The sequence below is a fragment of the Notechis scutatus genome, chromosome 16 (genome assembly GCF_049901735.1).
Source record: "Notechis scutatus isolate UNSWTSFEM ecotype Mainland chromosome 16, rNotScu1.2, whole genome shotgun sequence".
NCBI lineage: Eukaryota > Metazoa > Chordata > Lepidosauria > Squamata > Elapidae > Notechis > Notechis scutatus.
Genome location: NC_142024.1, coordinates 2,973,183 through 2,991,714, shown reverse-complemented (window position 1 = coordinate 2,991,714; position 18,532 = coordinate 2,973,183). Strand labels below are relative to the sequence as shown.

The 18,532-nt window shown below is 41.0% G+C and overlaps 1 protein-coding gene across 6 annotated transcripts in view; it reads left to right on the top strand.

The window, feature by feature from the left end:
- The first annotated feature begins 105 nt into the window (after positions 1-105).
- Positions 106-18,532, top strand: part of PRKCZ (protein kinase C zeta) — a 53,983-nt gene continuing 35,556 nt past the window's right edge. The window contains exons 1-7 of one of the 6 annotated variants that reach the window (XM_087944582.1): positions 109-465; positions 734-803; positions 2,662-2,821; positions 4,264-4,493; positions 6,478-6,599; positions 7,741-7,830; positions 8,801-8,851. In XM_087944582.1, the coding sequence (XP_087800708.1) occupies positions 4,408-4,493; positions 6,478-6,599; positions 7,741-7,830; positions 8,801-8,851 (349 nt within the window). In that variant the 5' untranslated portion in view covers positions 109-465; positions 734-803; positions 2,662-2,821; positions 4,264-4,407. Of the gene's footprint in view, positions 466-733; positions 804-2,661; positions 2,822-4,263; positions 4,494-6,477; positions 6,600-7,740; positions 7,831-8,800; positions 8,852-14,075; positions 14,169-14,500; positions 14,577-18,532 lie in introns of those variants that run through there. The other 5 variants (XM_087944583.1, XM_026681601.2, XM_026681602.2 and 2 more) reach the window with 5 other exon arrangements.

The following is an 18,532-nucleotide window of genomic DNA, read 5'->3' as shown; positions in this document are numbered from 1 at the left end:
CGCTTAGGAAGCGCGCCATTGGCTGACAGGGACGCCGGCGGGCGGGTGCGCGCGGGGAGAGGAGGGAGGGAGGGAGGGAGGTTCGGGGCTGAGAGAGAGGCCTCCCTTGGTGAGGCGGGGCCGCCATGTTGGGGGGGAGCCAGGGGGCGTGAGCGCGACTTCTGTAACCTGCCCGCGCACACGGGAGCGCGCCTCCTCCTCAGGAAGGGAAGAGAAAAAAAAAAAACAACACAGAACGGGGCGGGGAAAAAAAAGAGGTCCTGTCAGGAAGGGGCGGACGCGAAGGACGACTCCGAGCCCTTCCTCTCGTCTCCTCCTCCGGGAAGTTGGAGCCAAACTTCCGTGGAGCGCGAGCGAGTCGGGAGCGGAAGTACAGAGAGGCGACCCCCCTCGTCCCCTCACCTCACCTCATCCTGGCAATGAGGGGTGGGTGGAGATACCTGTAGAAGGGGGACCCCGAAGTAGGTGAGCTTTTTTTGGGGGGGGAGGAGAAAATAAGAGGCTGCAGGGGGGGAGACGGGGGGAGGGAGGAAAAGGGGGCAAACAGGAGATCCAGGAATAATGGGGGAGGGTGAGAAGGGGGTAATAGGAAAAGAGCCCCCAAGCAGCCCCCTCCCCATTAACCAAGGCAGGAAGCCAAACTAGTGGGGACCCCCCTGAGGAAAGGCTGGCCAAGCAATATATTACTGCTTTTTAAATTAATGTATTAATATTAATCTTTCTCTCCAATTAGGTCCTATTGTTTTATCATCCAGAGCTGGTTGGTAGTAAAAAAAAAAAACTGGGTTCCCAAGCTGGAAGAGGTGAGTTCTAATCCTGCCTAGGACCGAAAGTCACCAAGGGCAACTTCTTGGCTAGTGGCTCTTTTTTTCACCACCACTCCTCTGGGGGAAAATATTAGCAAGCCGCTTCTGAAAAATGTTGGCAAGAGAGCGACGTGCATTTATTTGTTCCTGTCGTCTCCAGGAATTGCGATTGACTCGAAACCCATAACAACCAGCAGTCACAACAACATGGTATTGTTAGAGCCGAAAAGAGAAGTTAGGAAGAAAGCTTTCCCCTTACTACTAATATTCATAGTATTCTCTCTCTCTCTCCACATGTCTAATTAGAACATATTCTCTAGCTGAATATAGATTAATTTGATATTTAGGATAAGTTCAGATGGGACAGAGCCAACACAGGATAGGAGAGAACGTAGCTTCTCTTTCAATTACTATTAGAATTTTCCGTGTAAAATAAGTATTGGTTTGTAAATTTATTTCGGTTATTCCATAAGCTGCTTGGAGTCTATTTCTATTTCATCTCTGTAGTGGCAGATAAGTTGTAGTGATCATTGTGTATATGGTGGGTATATGTGCGTTGTATATAATTAGTTCATATTATGTTGCTAGAAAGGTTAGTGTGGCAGAGAACTGGTGAAAAGGATACAAACATTGAGGATGTTACTTTTCCTTTTTTATTATCATCAAACACTCTATTGTATATAAACTCCTTCAGTCTTACTGGACTGCAAGGAGCCCAGGAACAGCAACAATAGGAAACATTGGCAACAAAGTGTACGTAAATGTGTAGTAAAAGTGGTATTGTGTTATAGTGTATATACACAAACCTCTCTCGCATAAACAGAGAATCATTCTGTATTCTCCGTAGCAGATCTTAGAATCTAGCCCACCTGGTCTAATCTCAAAAAGCTTAAATTTGGAGCCAGTAACTAGTGGGATGAAAGACCACCTGGAAATGCCAGTGCTGTGTAGACTTACCTGGGAAGGCAATTAAAATGCTCCAGAAAGGGGCATCAAATTACTTCCATATTGTGGTGTGAAAAAACAACTTGTGTCTGTGGGGAATTAGAATAGAATAGAATTCTTTATTGGCCAAGTGTGATTGGACACACAAGGGATTTGTCTTTGGTGCATATGCTCTCAGTGTACATAAGAAGAAATAAAATACATTCATCAAGAATCATAAGTTACAACACTATATTACTATACGATATCACATTTAAATAGAGGAGCATTAAGGTGATGGAAAGCCTATCACTACGAATAGTGTTATATTTACATACATACATACATACATACATACATACATACATACATACATATATACATATATACACACATGCTGTTTGTGTATTATGAATGTTAATATTGTATATACTATTACCTTTGTGTGTATGAACTTTATTAACATTATATAGCCATTTATATGTATATTGGATCAGTTTACTGATAGATTAATAATTCATATAGTTAAATATTATTCCACAGTGAAAGGCATAAAAGTTATTTGTTAATAGCTTCTACAGTACTTTCCTTTGTCAGAACACCTTGCAAAATCAAACCTTTGCATCAAATGGGGTTGGGGGAAATGTTGTGTTGTAAGAAACACCCACCAGTGTCTCTGCAGGTAGACACACACACACATACGTAAAATGTCAATGGATAGGCCTGAGAGAGGAGAGTTGTATCATCACTGTTCTGCAAATAGTGTGTTATCATTGCTTCTTACCTGGTGGAGGTAAGATAGACCCCTCCCTATTATGTAAGGGATTGACAATGTCAGTGGAAAAGATGTATGAAGTCTATTTTGCTGGGAAGGCATAGAAGGAAAGAAAAATTGAGATATTATTTGATTTGTATCCTGTCTTTGGCTTAGATGATGGTCCTTCCTGCCATTTTCTCCCACAATAACAGTTGACTTCCCTGGCTGAATGTGGACTTCAGTCTGAGATTCTGCTTTTGTGGCTGGTTATGTGTGTGGCACAAACACGCCTATTGCATGAATCAAAGGTGGTTTGATCAAAGGGTAAAAAAGGGTGAGCTGATACTGTTATTATTTAATACAGTATAAAGGGCTTTTGTGCAAGAGAGGAGAAGTTTTTGTCCCTCCATGAGCATTACAACTAAATAAACAAAGGAATTGGTGCCAGGGTAATAAAAAAGAAGATGCAAGAATTTCAATTAAATATAATTGGGCTAAATTATAGTAATGGGATATTGAGCCAGGAGGTAAACTTGATATGGAAGGAACAGGAAGTCTTTTTAAGAAGGTGAGCATGTGTGGTAAGTGGGTGAGGTCCTGTGAGTAGAAGGTGAAAGGGGTGTGTTTTGCCTTCTCTTAAATTATAATGTGAAGAGGGCATTGGTGGTATGTGAGGAATGCATGTCTGTTTGGTAGCTCAGAAGTTACAGCAGGGGTGGGGAACTATGGCCCTTTTACGAATTATGGACTTCAACTCCCAGAATTCCTGAGCAAGCCATGCTAGCTCAGGAATTTTGGGAGTTGAAGTCGACAAGTCATAAAGGGGGCCATAGTTGCCCACCTCTGTGTTACAGGCTAGCTGAAGTTAGAGGCTGTCTGCAGAAAATGGGAAGGCTGTAGTCCTTTGCACACTTAAAAATAAATATATATATTGCATTGCTACTTTGGGAGATCCAGAAATAGAACAGTATGCTTTTAAAGGAGGAGGGTTAGAGATAATTTCTTGGAAAACTGACCTGATTCTTTTCTTTGTGTGTGAAATGAAGACAGTTTCACATAATTTAGTGACAGGTAGCCACACTCCAGAACACAAAAGTTTTAGAGTTGCATTTGCCCATAAAATATAATGTACAATACTTAAATGTTCACAAAAATTTAAGACACGATTTGTGAATTTGACAAGTTTCTTAAAAGTTGTGAGAGTTGGGTCTGTGGAAATGCTAATTTTTTTATTAAAGGTATTTGCTTTCTAACTTTTCTAACTAAATGTAAGGACGCTACAATTCATTCTATGCTTCAAGGCTGTGATTAAGATAAAAATGTAAATTTTTCCTATTTTTAAGACTTCCTTGAGTCAAACCTTACTGGTGATTAGAAAATTTCATTTTGATCAGATTATATCATACATTTTGTAGTTTTAACTGCTTGGAAAGGAAGGAGTTTGGAATCAAGCCAGCAAATTTGTTTGCTAAAAATGATTCAGTTTTTCAAGCAGGGATAACTAACATTAGTGGCCAAAATGTTACCTGCTTTGCTTTGGCAGATGCAACTTCTATTCTAGAATGTATACAATTTAAATGCAATTATGCTTAAAGTTACAAAGTTGTTTTTCCCCCCAAGGGGTAGCCTTAAGCAACAGTATAAAACTTTATTGTAGCAAGAAAAAGAACATAAATTACATTGTTGATTTGTTTGACTTTGCATGGCCTTTTTAGGTTTGATTCAGTATTATATTTTCCATTCATTTGTTTTCTTTGTTGTTGTTTTTGTGTATAGACTTTTGTGTGCATGCAGTCTAATGACATTTTTACTGGGAAGAAGCACAAAAATGTTGCCTATTCATCTATTGCAACCCCTCATCATTCTTTGAATGATTTGGAAGACACAACAATAAAACAAGGACATTGTTTCCCCATTTGAATGTTGCATAGTGTCATGCCTAGCAGGATGGGATCAAAGATGAACACAAAGAAAGACTTCATTAGAGTAAAAACTCATTACAATGGGTAAGTTACATTAAGGTGTTTCATGCACTGCATTCTTCTTCACTCATTTCGTTCAAGCCATACAGGTAGTTCTCGCCTTGCAACCATTCATTTAAAGACTTTTGGGAGTTATAACAGTGCTGGGGGGGGAAAAAGGACTTGCAACCAGTTCTTGCACTTATGCTAATCATATCATCTTCACATAACCCAACCAGTGAGCAAATCTAAATGAAGTTTCTTGTACAAATGTCTGGGTATAACATTATATAAGGCATGCTTGAAAAAAACAAAAACTCTTAGCTTTATGTCAGACTTTCTTTTATTTTCACATATTGTAACATGGATTTGGTGAAAAACCTGACCCAGCCCCACATGCTCTGTTTCCCATCACCTTCAGTGGGAAGGGCTTTTAAATTGATGCAGTGTAGAATTCTTTAATTACTCCATCTGGGTTTATTGATCCCACGTAAAGCGTGGTATAAATAATTTTACCTAAGGTTGCCACTACACAAAGGATTTCTATTTTCATATGATCTGACGTGTCACACATTGTGGAGGTGTCAACATCAGGATAACAAAATTAGTGTCAAGAATTATTCGGGAAGGGTGTTAAATTATTTACGATGTCTATTTCTGGTACAGAACACCTTTGATAGTGTGACTAAATTGAAGTCTTGCAAGTATGAGGAAATTGTACTATTCATGTTTGCTAATGTGCGTCCTTGAATGCTTAAAAGGTGGATACTTTATACATTTTGGGTGTGACATATATATGACTTAAAGTTGTACAAGTGTTCATCCTGAATGGCTAAAATACAGGTTGCAGTAACATAATCTTCCTTCAGGAATGAAGTCTGTTGAGGAATGTATTTTAATTGAATTCTCCCAGGACTATACTTCATGCGAGATATTTGGAATAAAGGACAGTTCTCCTGAGTATGAAGTCTCCTGCAACATTTCAAATCTTCCTTAACCGTTCTTCACTCCCCTACGTTGAAAACTGTCCACCTCTCTTCTTTTTCACAGGATCTAGCTTGCTGCTATTGAATGCTAGTTTTTTTTTTAAAAAAACTGCTTTATTGTAGTTGCTTAGTTATGTTCGGTTATTCTTGATTTACTATTTACAAACTGAATGTTTCCATATAACCAGTTGATGCTATCTTAACCCAAAATGGGAACGGAATTTTCCATTTTATTATTTGCACCTGAAAATAAGGATGGTGCTTTTTTTTCCACCAGAAATTCACTTACCTGACTGTAAAACATTCGATATTTTTACTTACCAGTAAAAAGCAGAAATTAGGGCAAACGTGGCTAATAATTTATCTTTGAGACATAATGATAAATGTTACCACTTTCTGAGATATCCAATAGCCATCTAAAATATAATTCATTCACAAGAGCCTAAAGATCTTGGCCTGGGGACCTATTTTACAACCTTTCTTGCCACATTTGTTCAGTAAATCACTACAGTTGTTAAATTTCTAACACGGTTGTTAAACGAATCTGGCTTTCCCATTGATTTTGCTTGTCAGAATATCCCAAAGAGTGATCACATGACCCCAGGACATAAATATGAATCAGTTGCCAAGCATCCAAATTTTAACCAAGTGACCTTGGGGATGCTGGATTATAAGTGTGAAAACCAGTCATAAGTCCCTTCTTTCAGTGCTGTTGTAACTTTGAATGAACTGTTGTAAGTCGAGGACTAGCTGTAATGGCATTAGGAAAATGCATGTATCCCTAACATCTTTCCTTGCATTCAGTGCATTCATTCAGTAGAGCTACCCAATTACATTCTGCGGGATCGTTCCTTTTTGAAATCTCATTTTCGTTTACTTATATTTATTTGCCTGTGCACAGATGTTGCATAGTTTCAAAACGTATTTACAATTTCTTGAGGTAGGAAGTTGACAAGGATCTTGACTGAGCTATATCTGCCCTTTTACAAACACCAAGCGTTTTAAGCATTTATTTACTTAATTTGTGAATTTATCTCTTTCAGGGACATCCTCATCACCAACCTGGGTGCCTCAATGAACTATGATGAACTTTGTGATGAAGTGAGAGAAATGTGCAATTTATCCCAGGAGCAACCAATTACCCTGAAGTGGATTGATAATGAAGGTATTTTCAGGCTTTTTGTAACTGTGGTTTTGGAAAACATTTTTCCCTAAAGCACTTTATGGCGCAGTTAATTATCTGGGCTGAAAAGGAGATATTAAATGGATAACTTTTTATTTCGAAAGCTCTTTCAAACTGTCACTTGATAGGCTGTTTCAGATTAGAGAAATAAAACTGAAGACGTTAAGGCCATACCATATCTCACTTTACTTTGAATTAATAGCCTCAGAGGTTCAGACTAGACATAATTTCCCTTTAAACTTTGCCTCATGAGTTGACTGAATTTTACGATGGTTTTGCTGAAAATTGAAAGTTAGCTTTGGTTTTCTAGTTAAACGGTGGTATAACAAACAATGGGTTTGCTTAAACTTTGCAGCATTTGCTTAATTGTTGCCACCAAAAAACACCTGCAATACTGACCAGATTTACAACTTTCATAATATATGACCATAATAGTCAGGCTCCATTATGGTGGGTTGAGTAAAATTCATAATTGTTATATTGTTTTGCTTAAAGCATGGTTAGCTTGTTCTTCAGTCAGCAAAGACAATAATATAGAGGGACTGATATGTTCAAATTCTGGTGGTTTCTATCTTCAGTTGTTTCACACTATTCTTTGGGGACCTCACTTCATGCTTCTCTCCGAATAAGTGACATTAAATTCCATCAATCGTCTGTTGAGAATTTGCTTTAGGAAAAGGGTGTTTTCCAACTAAAGAAGATATAATAACACACTAAACGATCCCGCAGAATGATTGCCATCCTTTTAAATGTTTGCTCTGCTAATTAGAGGGAAAAATTGTGACTGAGGGAATGAATAGCCAGTTCTACTCTGCTATCCTGATTTTCAGTGTTTTATTTTTATGCCAGGATGAAATACAGGCTATCATTTCCCCACAGTCCTTCCAATGTGTAACAGCTATGAGATGGAGTTACACTCAACGTGCATGAAGGGAAGGGTCTCAGGGTCCCAGAACAATTCTTTTTCAACCACTAAGTGTCCCTTCTCCGCTGTTCTGAAATGTGAATTCCCGCGATCTCCAAATTGCACTGTTTGAAAATAAGGAGAAAAAAAACTTTTTTAAATCGGAGAGTTGCATGCATGGATTGCTTCCATAAATGACATTTTTTCTTTTTTAAATAGGTGATCCCTGTACCATTTCGTCTCAGATGGAACTGGAAGAAGCCTTCCGTTTGTATTGTCGGTACAGAGACGAAGGGCTTATTATTCATGGCAAGTTTCGAGACTTGTAGTTTAGCTATCGTTTTAAGCTGTATCTCCTCAGATCAGAAATCCTGCTTTGGCTCTTTCCTTCTGTCTTCTGTCTCAAACAAACTCAAAATGCAGTGTTGAGGCCTCTTCTTTGGATTGGTGCTGAACAACAAGATCTGAACTTGCCCATTTTACACTTACAACACAATCCTGTCTACCTACCGCAACAAATAACCAGAAGATGTGCTTTGTTGTCTCTTTGATACCCAAGCCACTGGTGAAATTTCTTTTCTCTGTTCCAGCTCTGGAACATTTTCCTAAGAAGACCTTTCTTGCTATTAATGCCTCTTTCAGGACTTACGTGGTGAAGATGGTCACTTTGGGGGGAGGGCCTTTACCCTAGGAGTCTCTTGCCTATTTTAACCAAATCACTCTTTTACGGCCGTTAAATGCTTGTTAATTGTCACTGGCGTGTTTCATTGCAATTTTCTTGTCTTACAACTTTGTGTTTTGATCTTAGGAGCCATGTAACACTTTGATCAAGCAGAACTGGTGTATAAATGTCTTAAATGATAATATAAACGAGATGCAGTTATAATTACAAGCTGTTTGTTCCAAAAAAAACAACAACCCTCACCCAAAATCATAGGAATTTATCTTCTGCAGCTTCTTAAGTGTATTGTTCTGATTTGAATTTATCTTGAACTTATGCTTCTTGTGTGAGAATGTTCCTTGCTCATCTTTTCCTTTTTACAAGGATTATTTTCACTGCCAATTACTCCTTTTGTGCATGTTGCTTTAGTGAACCCTGAGCCTGACTTTCCTGTCAGTAATTGGTGTCTGCAAAGAATTCTCATATTTTTAGAGTCCCACTTTTGTGATTAAGGAAGTAGTCCGTCGCTCGCCATTTATTCAAAAGACTGAGTTAGCTAGGAAAGACGCCTCTGCGGGAAATATATATTTATGGTGCGTATTTTATGTTTTGATGCAGTCTTTCCAAGCATTCCAGAACAACCCGGCATGCGGTGTCCTGGAGAAGATCGTAAGTATTGGGCACAGAATTCGGGGGTTTTTAAAAAAGTTTTGGCGCATCCCGTCCTCTTTTGATTTTCTTTCAAAACCTTTCTGGCCTGCAAAGGAAAAACGCCAATGTAGTTGTGATGCTTTGCTAGGCAGAAACTTTCTCGCAGGTAAATACTATTTAAATAGCGTGTTGTTTTAATCAAATCACCCCAAGGCATCCATGTAGCAATTGTCTGCATTTCTTTCAAGCAGCCTTTTTTTTTTATTTCACCCTGGAGTGTATGTATGGCTGCTTTATACCAAGATAGCAAAATTCCAGGAAAAACTTCAGAGAGGTGCATTATTGTGTCTGCATTCTCCGAAGTTCTTTCTTTCTTTTTTTTTTGCTCTAAAGAACTGCACATTCTTATTCTAAATCGGTATTAACAGAATGCCTTCCTCTTTGTTTGGAGGCCTTATTTTCCCAACTGGATTTATCTCAGTGGCGAAGAATACAAACAGCCTCAAACGTGGACAGGCAAACAGGCAGCTGCTCATTTCAGACTCTTTTGCTCCTGATGTAATTAGAAGCAGAAAATTGGGTACCCAGTGGCATCTCTGGGAAGGGCCAGAAAAATAAAGATGTTGGTTGCAACTGCGTGATCAGTAAGCCATGTCCCTCTGTACACAGATGTGATGTTGATCTGTGTACAGGCAGTCCTTGACACCACAATTGAAGCCCAAATCTCTGCTGCAAGTGAGAGTTGTTAACTGAATTTTGCCCCATTTTAAATACTTAAAAACTTAAATACGCCTAAATCATTATCGCTTGCGTAGGGCTCTAATAGCAGTTGCCGTGTGGTGGATAGGTCTCTTCACTTGGACCATTGCTAATATTGCATTGAGCTAGGTCAGCGATCTCCAACCTTGGCAACTTTAAGACTTGCGGACTTCAACTCCCAGATATCTCCAGCCGGCATGGCTGTGTGAGGAATTCTGGGAGTTGAAGTCCACAAATCTTACAGTTGCTAAGTCTGGAGACCTCTGAACTAGGTGTCCAATTTGGGTTGAAACTTGAGGCCCACCATTGCATGAACCTTGATTGGGTTGAGGTCTACCTCCATCGTCTGATTGCTTTGATGCTGCGTTCAAATTATCTTGACTTAGCTCTCTGAAATGAGAAATTTGCAAGTTTATATGGTAAAACTATTATGGTTTTCTCTATAAGCATGTGCCATCTGCCCCCCCCCCAAAAAAAAAAAAAAACCCCTGGAGGTGCACTCCTACAGAGCCAAGCTATCTTAGGCCATCTTGGTGTGATTTTTGTCTTTTAACAGATCCTTGTCTTGTGACAGTTTGTAAGATAAACCCCTAAGGTCCATATTTTGCAAGAGATGCATAGCGGAGAGATCCTTGCCTCAATAGGTCTTTATTGAAAGGGTTATATAATAATAAATGGCTTTTACAGGCTTTTACAAAATGGCTTTGTCCTTGCAGAACATGCTGTATACTTTGAATCTTTACAGTATTGGTGATAGTAGCTGGAGAAATGTTTTTGTGCTCAGCTCAGAAATAAATGGAAGGAAACACCCCCAGCAGCTAAATGTAAAACATGCTTCTCTACATCCAGAGCTACATTGATTTAAAACACTGGCAGCTACGGTTTTGTGGTTTGTTACAAGCCATTGTTTCCACTGTGGGGGTCAAAGCCCAACAAAATTCGGCTTCTTCGCACAAATACAGATAGTCTTCAACTTAGAGACCCCCATTGAACATTCCTGTTACTAAGTGAGACCAGTTTTGCCCTATTTCACGACCTTTCTCACCACGGTTGTTAAGCAAATCTGGCTTCCCCCATTGACTTTGTTTGCTAGAACATCCTTAAAAAGTGATTGCATGACTCCGGGACACGGCCACCGTCATAAATACGAGTCAGTTGCCAAGCGTCTGAATTTAGATCACGTGGCTGTGGGGATGCTGCAAAGTGTCAAGAGTTCCATCAAACCTCCCTTCCAACCAGTAACTCCAAGACAAGCATAATCTCAAAAGTAACCTTCATTAGAATAGCACCTGGCACCTCTGTGGAATCTTGAAACTAAAAGTTTCCCAGATTTGACCACAATGTCCCAAACTACAATCCATCCCCTTTTTTCACATCACATGGACTAATCACGATCCGCCCCGGTGTAAGATCCTTTTTCTCTGCTGCGTCACACTTAATAACCTTGAACTGAGAAAAGAATTTTGTTTTGTCTACTTAGAACTACTCAGTTGGAATCACCGCTCTCCCACTTTCTCAGGCTATGTGGCAGCGTGGAACGTGGGTTCCAAAGCTGACACAAAGTTGTAACTATGAAAAACGGTTGCAATTCACTGTTTCGGTGCCGTTGTAAACGGTCACTAAACCAACTCTTGTGAGACTTGAACAACTGTAATCACACTAGCCGCAGCTTTTAGCATAATTTCAGTGTATCGCTGGTTTAAAAGATTCATTTCCAGGTAGAGCAAGGTTCTCCACCACTACGGAGCAGGCCTAAATAACCTTTGGGGGTCCCCTTTAATTTAGAAAAAAAAAAGGTGCAGTGATCCAAAGGAAGTGGCTTGATTTTGAGGAGATCTGGTTTTTTAAACATCCAGTAAGCGTGTTGTAGCTGTGGTGCTACCAGTTGGATGCGTGTCTTGCCACAGAATGGTGAGGAATTGTGGCACTATTTCTCCGTAGCAATGGTGGGGGGGGGGGGGAGAATCAGATCTGTAAAGAGTTGACCCACCTGTCCTAGAGCTAAACCTGGGGCAACAACGATCAGCTACACTTATTAAAGATATCTCCACGGTATTATCTCACAAAGTCGCTTGATTTGACAGTCCCATTATAAATTATGGATTTGTATAGATTAGTGTAACTCGCTTGACCTAATTCTTCACTGATATGTGTAGGAAGCATGCTCCCCTGCTATTTCAGTGGTCAGCCTGAATTACACATGAAATACTTGACTGCTGTAGAGAAGACAGTTGATAAATGTATTGGAGATGCACTAAATTAATACCATGTATTTCATCTTCCTCTGATTCCGAAAAAGGTGCCTATACTCAGGAATCAACATTAATTAATGGCATTAATTTCCGACTATTAGCAGCTAATATCTGCAGCAGTTGTGTGTAAATCAGTTTGTTTCAATTTATGTCACCATTAGAGGCTTTTAAACCTCCAAATAATTTCCTTCTGTGTGCCCTGTGTATCTGTCTATAGAATAGTTTGCGCTCCATCATTCTGCTATAATTCCCACTAAAAATAACTCGGGTAAAGCTTGTTTTAATTGATCCTGAAATTCTCACTCATTCCTCCTGTCTGGTTGTTTACAGTGTGAGCCATATTTAAATTTCTCTGCCTGGAAATTATTTTGGGAGACCGGAGCGAGAAATTTCAATTCTACCGTTTCCCTCAAAATAGGCTGCCACTTAAATTAGCAATCTGTTACTTAGTACATGCTAATTTTCTACAATGGCACGAAAATATGGACATTCTGGAATGAATCGAACAGACAGTATGTGGTTAATTGTCCCTCCTCTCTTTATCATGAAAGGAGATTTTGTTTCTATTAGGCTGTTACACAATACTTACATTTACTGCTGTGTGAAGTAAACACTCTTTTGGGGGTTGCCGTTTTTTTAAGGGATCACTTCCTCCAAAATGTATTGCAGACTATTTGAGTTCACATCATTTCTTAGTGTGATTATTTTTTTAAAATTCTGAGTAGGGATTTTCTTTCGATAGGACTGCGTGGCAAATGACACAACTCTTTTTTAAGTATAGGTATGACCACAATTCACCCCAAAATTTCTGTTGTTAAGTGAGACAGAGGTTGTGTGAACTTGTGCCCCATTTTTCTTGCCACTGTTGTTCAGCGAATCACTGCTCCGTCCCACAGTTGTTAAGTGAATCTTAAGCTTCCCCGTTGACTTTGCTTGTCAGAAGGTCGCAAAAGGAGAACTCACGTGACCCTGCAGCCGTCATAAATGCAAGTCATTTGCCAAGCGCCTGAATTTTGATCACGTGACCATGCTGCGATGGTCGTAAGTGTGTGAAAAATAGCCCTAAGTCACTTTTTTCTGTGCCGCCGTGTCTCAAAACTTTATGAATTGTCTTGTCCTTCTGAAACTCTTAAAAAGGGCGTTTTATTATTGTTTTTGGGGCTTTCTTTGTGCCCTTGGGCAATACATTGTAGTCCATGGTCATAAGTGTGAAGAACAGTCACAAGCCCGTTTTCAGTGCCGTCACTAAACGAACTGCCATAAGTCGGGGACATTTGCAGCAGTGTCATTTTCAAGTAAAGCAGACTTCCCAGTTGCTCGTTCACACACACACACACACACACACGCACCCCCCCAACAACAACAAAAACCCCTCCCTGGGAATCCTCCCTCTATTCCCTCCCCTCCACTTCCTGTTGGTCTTCACAAGTGGGTAAAGATGCTTCTCCCTCCCCCAGAATTTTGTGGCTCATCGGAGCGGATGGCGATAAGGGCGCAGGGGAGGAATTACACCACCTGGTTTTTAGTAGCGGGGGGGGGGCTTCCTGGGGGTGGCCTCATGGCCGTGGCTGGCTTCTGCAATCAAAATCCAATCCGACATCAAATCTCTTTTGGGGGCCTTAAGAGCCACGGGAGTTAGGCTGAACGTTTGGCATCCCACGGCATTTAAAGTACATGCACTATTTTATCTGGGTTTTAAAAAAAAATTTATTTTACGGCAAACCCCCCTGGTGATGCTTTCCCTTCCGTGCATTAGGGACGGAATAAAAATTGCTCCTTAAACAGTCTTGCTTCCAGATTCAATCCTCAGCTGGCTGTATAACCTGGTCTTCTTAGAACCCAATCAGTTCTCCTCCCTCCCTCCCTCTCTCTCTCTCTTCCCCTCTTCCCGGACCCTTGCCAACGTTACCCTTCCCTCCGTAACATTTGGGGGGAAACGGAGGCAAGGGCCGCTTTTTCTCTCTCCTCACCTCCCCAGCATCCATGCCGTGTTTTAGTCTGCGCCTCGTCTGCCAGCAAGAGCCTCCCGAGGGGGCCAGTCCAACCCGTGCCTGGATACATGAGGCAGAGATGTGAGAGACCAGGATAACCAGCCTTCCATTAACTATTGGCGCTTAATATTTTGGCTTCTTTCCCCCCCCCCTCCACCCTTATTCCTTTTTTTTTTTTTTGGTTTGAGTGGGGGGGGGGAATGTTTCTTGCAGCAACCAAGCAGCAGCAGCAGCGATGAATGAATTAGCCGGCAAGCAGCGCCTGGCATCATCCTTTACTGCATTATAAAGCATAACAAATTACATGCGGAGGAAGGAAAGGACTAAAACCCAGTGAGTAAAGCTTCCAAAGCACCCCCACCCCTTTCAATTTCCTGTCTTTTTTCTGCAATTGTTAGGGCGATGCAGTCTGTCTGGGCACGCAGGGCGAGGGATTGTAGCAGCAGCAGCAGCAGCAGCAGCAGCAGCGGGCATGTGTTGGGGTGGGCCAGTCCACCTTTCCCATCGCCGTGGTTGCAACCCACAGAGATCTCTCTCGGCGCCGCTCTTGGGATGTGGCTGAGGCAGCTCTGAGAAAGAGGCAGGGGAGGATTTGCCCTGGAAAAGACGTCCTCTCTCTCGCCAGGTGACGGGCTTTGGGGAGGGGGGGGGAAGGGAGGGGGAGAGACCAGACAGAGGCGTCTGCGGAGGGATGCTGCTCGTCGGGACCGATGAAGGAGATGTACCCCAAGAAACCTGACGGTACGTCTGCCCGCGTCCGCGGCCTGCTTTATGGAGGGGAGGGGAGGGTCGCCCTCCGTTTGGATTTCTGACATATTTCCCGAAGCCGCCTCGGGAAAGAGCCGGGCACGTTTTCCCCCGCCAGCGTCCAGGAGAATAGGATGGTACTGCATTGCTACATCAGGCGACATCGATCCGTTGAATGGGCAAATTGGATTTTGTGCAGGAGAGCCGGGGCTCACCCATGGTCACTTTTTAATCCGGCTTTTTATTCCCTTTATTTGTATTTTTTTTTCTCCTCCCCAGCCTAGAAACTGAAGAGAAGATGCTTTTGGTTGTTGTTATTGTTGTTGCTTTGTACCAGGGCTTTTCTGATTCATGCCCTTTTTAGATAGGGGTTCCTTGGATGTGATCGGGGGGGGGGGGGCATCTAATTGGGAGTCTTGGGCCTGTTTATTTTATTTTCGTGTCTGATTTGCTTTGTCCGATACAGCTTTAATGTTTGATATTAGTCTCCGCTGACAATCTGTGTCCCTTTTGCCAGATTGCTTTGAGTGCAAAGGAAATCGTAACTCCTTGCGTGGTTTTCTGGTGCTTAGACATTATTTTCCCAAGGGACCATCGGTTGTATCTTACAGAGAAGGCTACGCATTGTTATCTCAAGGAAGAAAGTAATAGTATGGTCCAGTACGTGGAATTGTCTCTCCGTTCCTGGCCTGTAAACACTGTGTGACTCACAGCTTTTCCCTTCAATTGTTGCCGTATTAGCAGCCATGCTTAGGTTATTCCGAGCACATGAATGAAAAGAAGGAGTGTGAGAGATGATGAGGCAACTCTGGTGATAGCAGCTTCGCTTGCAGAGAGTAAACCTTTTGTACCACAACTAGGAAGGCAAAGTGTGGGGATCGGTTTGTGTGGGGGTGTGAGGGAAATTGAACCGGCGCCTTTCTGAAAATATAAATACATTTGCCGGCCTGTATTTGCAGCTATTCAGGGCTTCCGATTCCAAGTCTGCTTTCCCCCTCATTGAAACAGACTCTGTATTCTGGAAGAGAAAACGCAGGCCTTTAATAGGATAATTTCCATCTGATGTTTGTGGTTACCTAGTTGGAAGCATTTATGTTTGGGGCAATAGCGGGGAAAAACCTGTCATTCTTTCTTCCTTTCTTTCCCCGCCCCCCCTCCTCAAACAACATGGATTTCTTCCCTAAGGAATTCTGCTTTTGAAACCCTAAGGGCTTTTAGAAATGATCTTTATTTATTTATTTATTACATTTATATGATCTGAGTATGATTTTGCTGTTTATAAAGAAGGGGGGAAAAATAGCCCCATTCAAGCCCAACCTTTTTGGACTTTGGAATGTGTATGGTTGGTTCTTGGAAGGACTCTTGTTGGTCCTGAATTCTCAAGAGGGCACATCTTTTTTACACTTTGGACTTGGAGCAATGGTACGGAGGCTGCAGGGTTATTTCTAGCATTGGGGTGCGGTTTGTATAATCACCACCACATATAATTAGGTGTCGAGGCTGTGTAATTGTTTTCTTTTTTTCTATTTCCAAGCATGTTAGCTCTGCCTCTTAAGGCCCAAGGTGTAAATAACTTCTTCTGATTTGTAAATATTTTAACTTCAATCAGCATGGGAATGGTTTCCGAGCCTGGTTAGAGTGAAATGAGTTGTGCTAACTATGGTCAACTTTGAGGGGTCTTTGGTGCTCTCTGAGCTTGGTGGTTTTCTTGCAGACGTTTCATTACCCAACTAGGTAACATCATCAGTGCTAGTATGGAATGGGGTTTGTTCTCAGTTTATATTCTGATGGCCTGTCTGTCTGTGTGCTGGGGAGGTTGAGATTCTTTGGTTGGTCTGTTTAGTGATGGCTCTTTGGCAGTTCCTTGATTGGGGTATTGCTTGTTTAATTGTTGGTCTGAAGTTAACCTTGGAGTTAATATATGCTGATCAGCGCTCTGATTACCGGTAGAGTATTGCTGGAGTCTTTTTTTCCTCTTCTGGGCTGTTTGATTATCTCTTTTGCATAGTCTATAGATGTTGTTGATGTCTATGTGTCTGTTGATGGCTGATTTGTCAAGAGTGCCAGGCTTCTACGGTCAACTTTGCTGTGGAGGAATTGGTTTCCTTAGGAAATTTCAGCTCCACTTTTCACTGACGGAACAGGTCAATGAGATCCCTGTGAATGGCAATCTACATAGGCGTCTGAAATCCTCCATCTTTTGAATGAGGGTTAAGTAAACAGGATTATGACATCCGTGTTGCGTTGTGTGGGTGATGCTTGTGTCCCCATCCGAGCTTCCAAGCCAGCTCCGTTAAAGATTATACAGCCCTCTTGTGTTTATGTTGCTATTGTTTCTTGAATGCTCTTTTGTCAAATTGGATCACAACTGGCTGGCGTGCCCGTTAGTTCGAATGGCAGTTATGCTGAATCTGCTCCTAAGTTAAAAAAAAAAAAAAAAGTACATTTTTCCTTTACGTGCAGAAGAATCAGGAACAAAACGGGAACCTCAAGGTTGCTTTCTTAGTCAAAAGGGCAAACCTGATTTTACTTCAACTTACATGGTTCGGGGAGTTTTGGAAGATTGCCAGGAGAATCAAAGGCAACGGGGGAGATCTGAGCTTCATTGAATTGGAAAAAATAGATGTGAAATACCTATTGTTCAAAAGTGTGGCCTTTAAACCCGCCTGTCTCTAATTGTTGCTTCTTTCGAAAGTGTCCCACGAGTCAGCATCTAATCCAGGTGGGTGATGTAACAAGTAAGGTGCACAGCATGGCTGCAGCTCTGTTGATGTAAGAGATTAAGAGTTATTACTTTGGGATAATATCTTGGTCTTGTGTTACCCCAAGAAGAAGGAACTTGGCCATTCAACAGGCTTTCCTGCATGAGGTTAATTGTCTCTTGAGATGAGCAAACAAGAATTGTGCAGTTAGGTGTGGCTGTTAACATATGTATTAAAACAAAGGCAACTGTTGTGATAGGATGTAAAAGTGTGGGTAATTGTGAGCATGAAAGAGTACTAGAACTTGGAAATGGAAATAAAGGATATTAAATTGAATATATTTGGATAAGCAGACAGGGAGCGACCAACATAAGTCATTTTAAATTAGATGATTACACGATTCAAGACTTTTAGGCCATAGAAAGGAACGTTAGGACAGCAACGTTAAGAAATCATTGCCCAGTAATCAGAGGATCATATCTTTTAAACTGAAGCGATGGATATACATTCAACATCATTGATACATACTATAGATGTAGTATCAGGAATTATATAGAAAATCGAAAGAGATGGAAATTGCAACATCAAGAGTACACTACTAATTTGTGATTGAAATGAAGGCATGCATTGGACAAATGCAATAATGTTGGAAATAATAGAATTTTGAAAAGACAATTTTTCATTTATTGCTCATTTCTGCTTCAAACTATCCGTGGACATCTGCAGGTATCTAATATAGAAAAAGAAAATATACAGTGGAAAACTGCTTGCAGATTATGGAACACAACCTGATTGTGTTAAAACACACAGAAAATAAAATAGGCATGAAAGATTTGACCTCTAAAACATGCAGTCAGAATATAAGGTCCCCATAAGAAACAGATTCATCATCCATAGCTTATGTGAGAGAGAAACTGGGACGCTAAGAAAGAGATAACAGGCAGGAAATCTAAACGGAGAGGGTGGAGAAGTCCTAAAATTTCAAAGAGGAAAAGATCCAATAGAATAAGCTTTTCATAATTGCTGAAGAAAGTTGGTAGGCCTTGAATGATAAGAAGATTACACAATGACTAAATGCAGACTTCTGGTGTAAAGCCAGGAGAAGACACAACAGCTAATTCAAGGACATAATCAGGGAAAGAAAGTGGAGATAAGAGATTAGAAACATGAAAACGTACAGGTGAAGCTAGCAATAGTCAAGAATAATCATGAGATTTAACTGTGGCAGCTAAGCTTAAAGGAGAACAG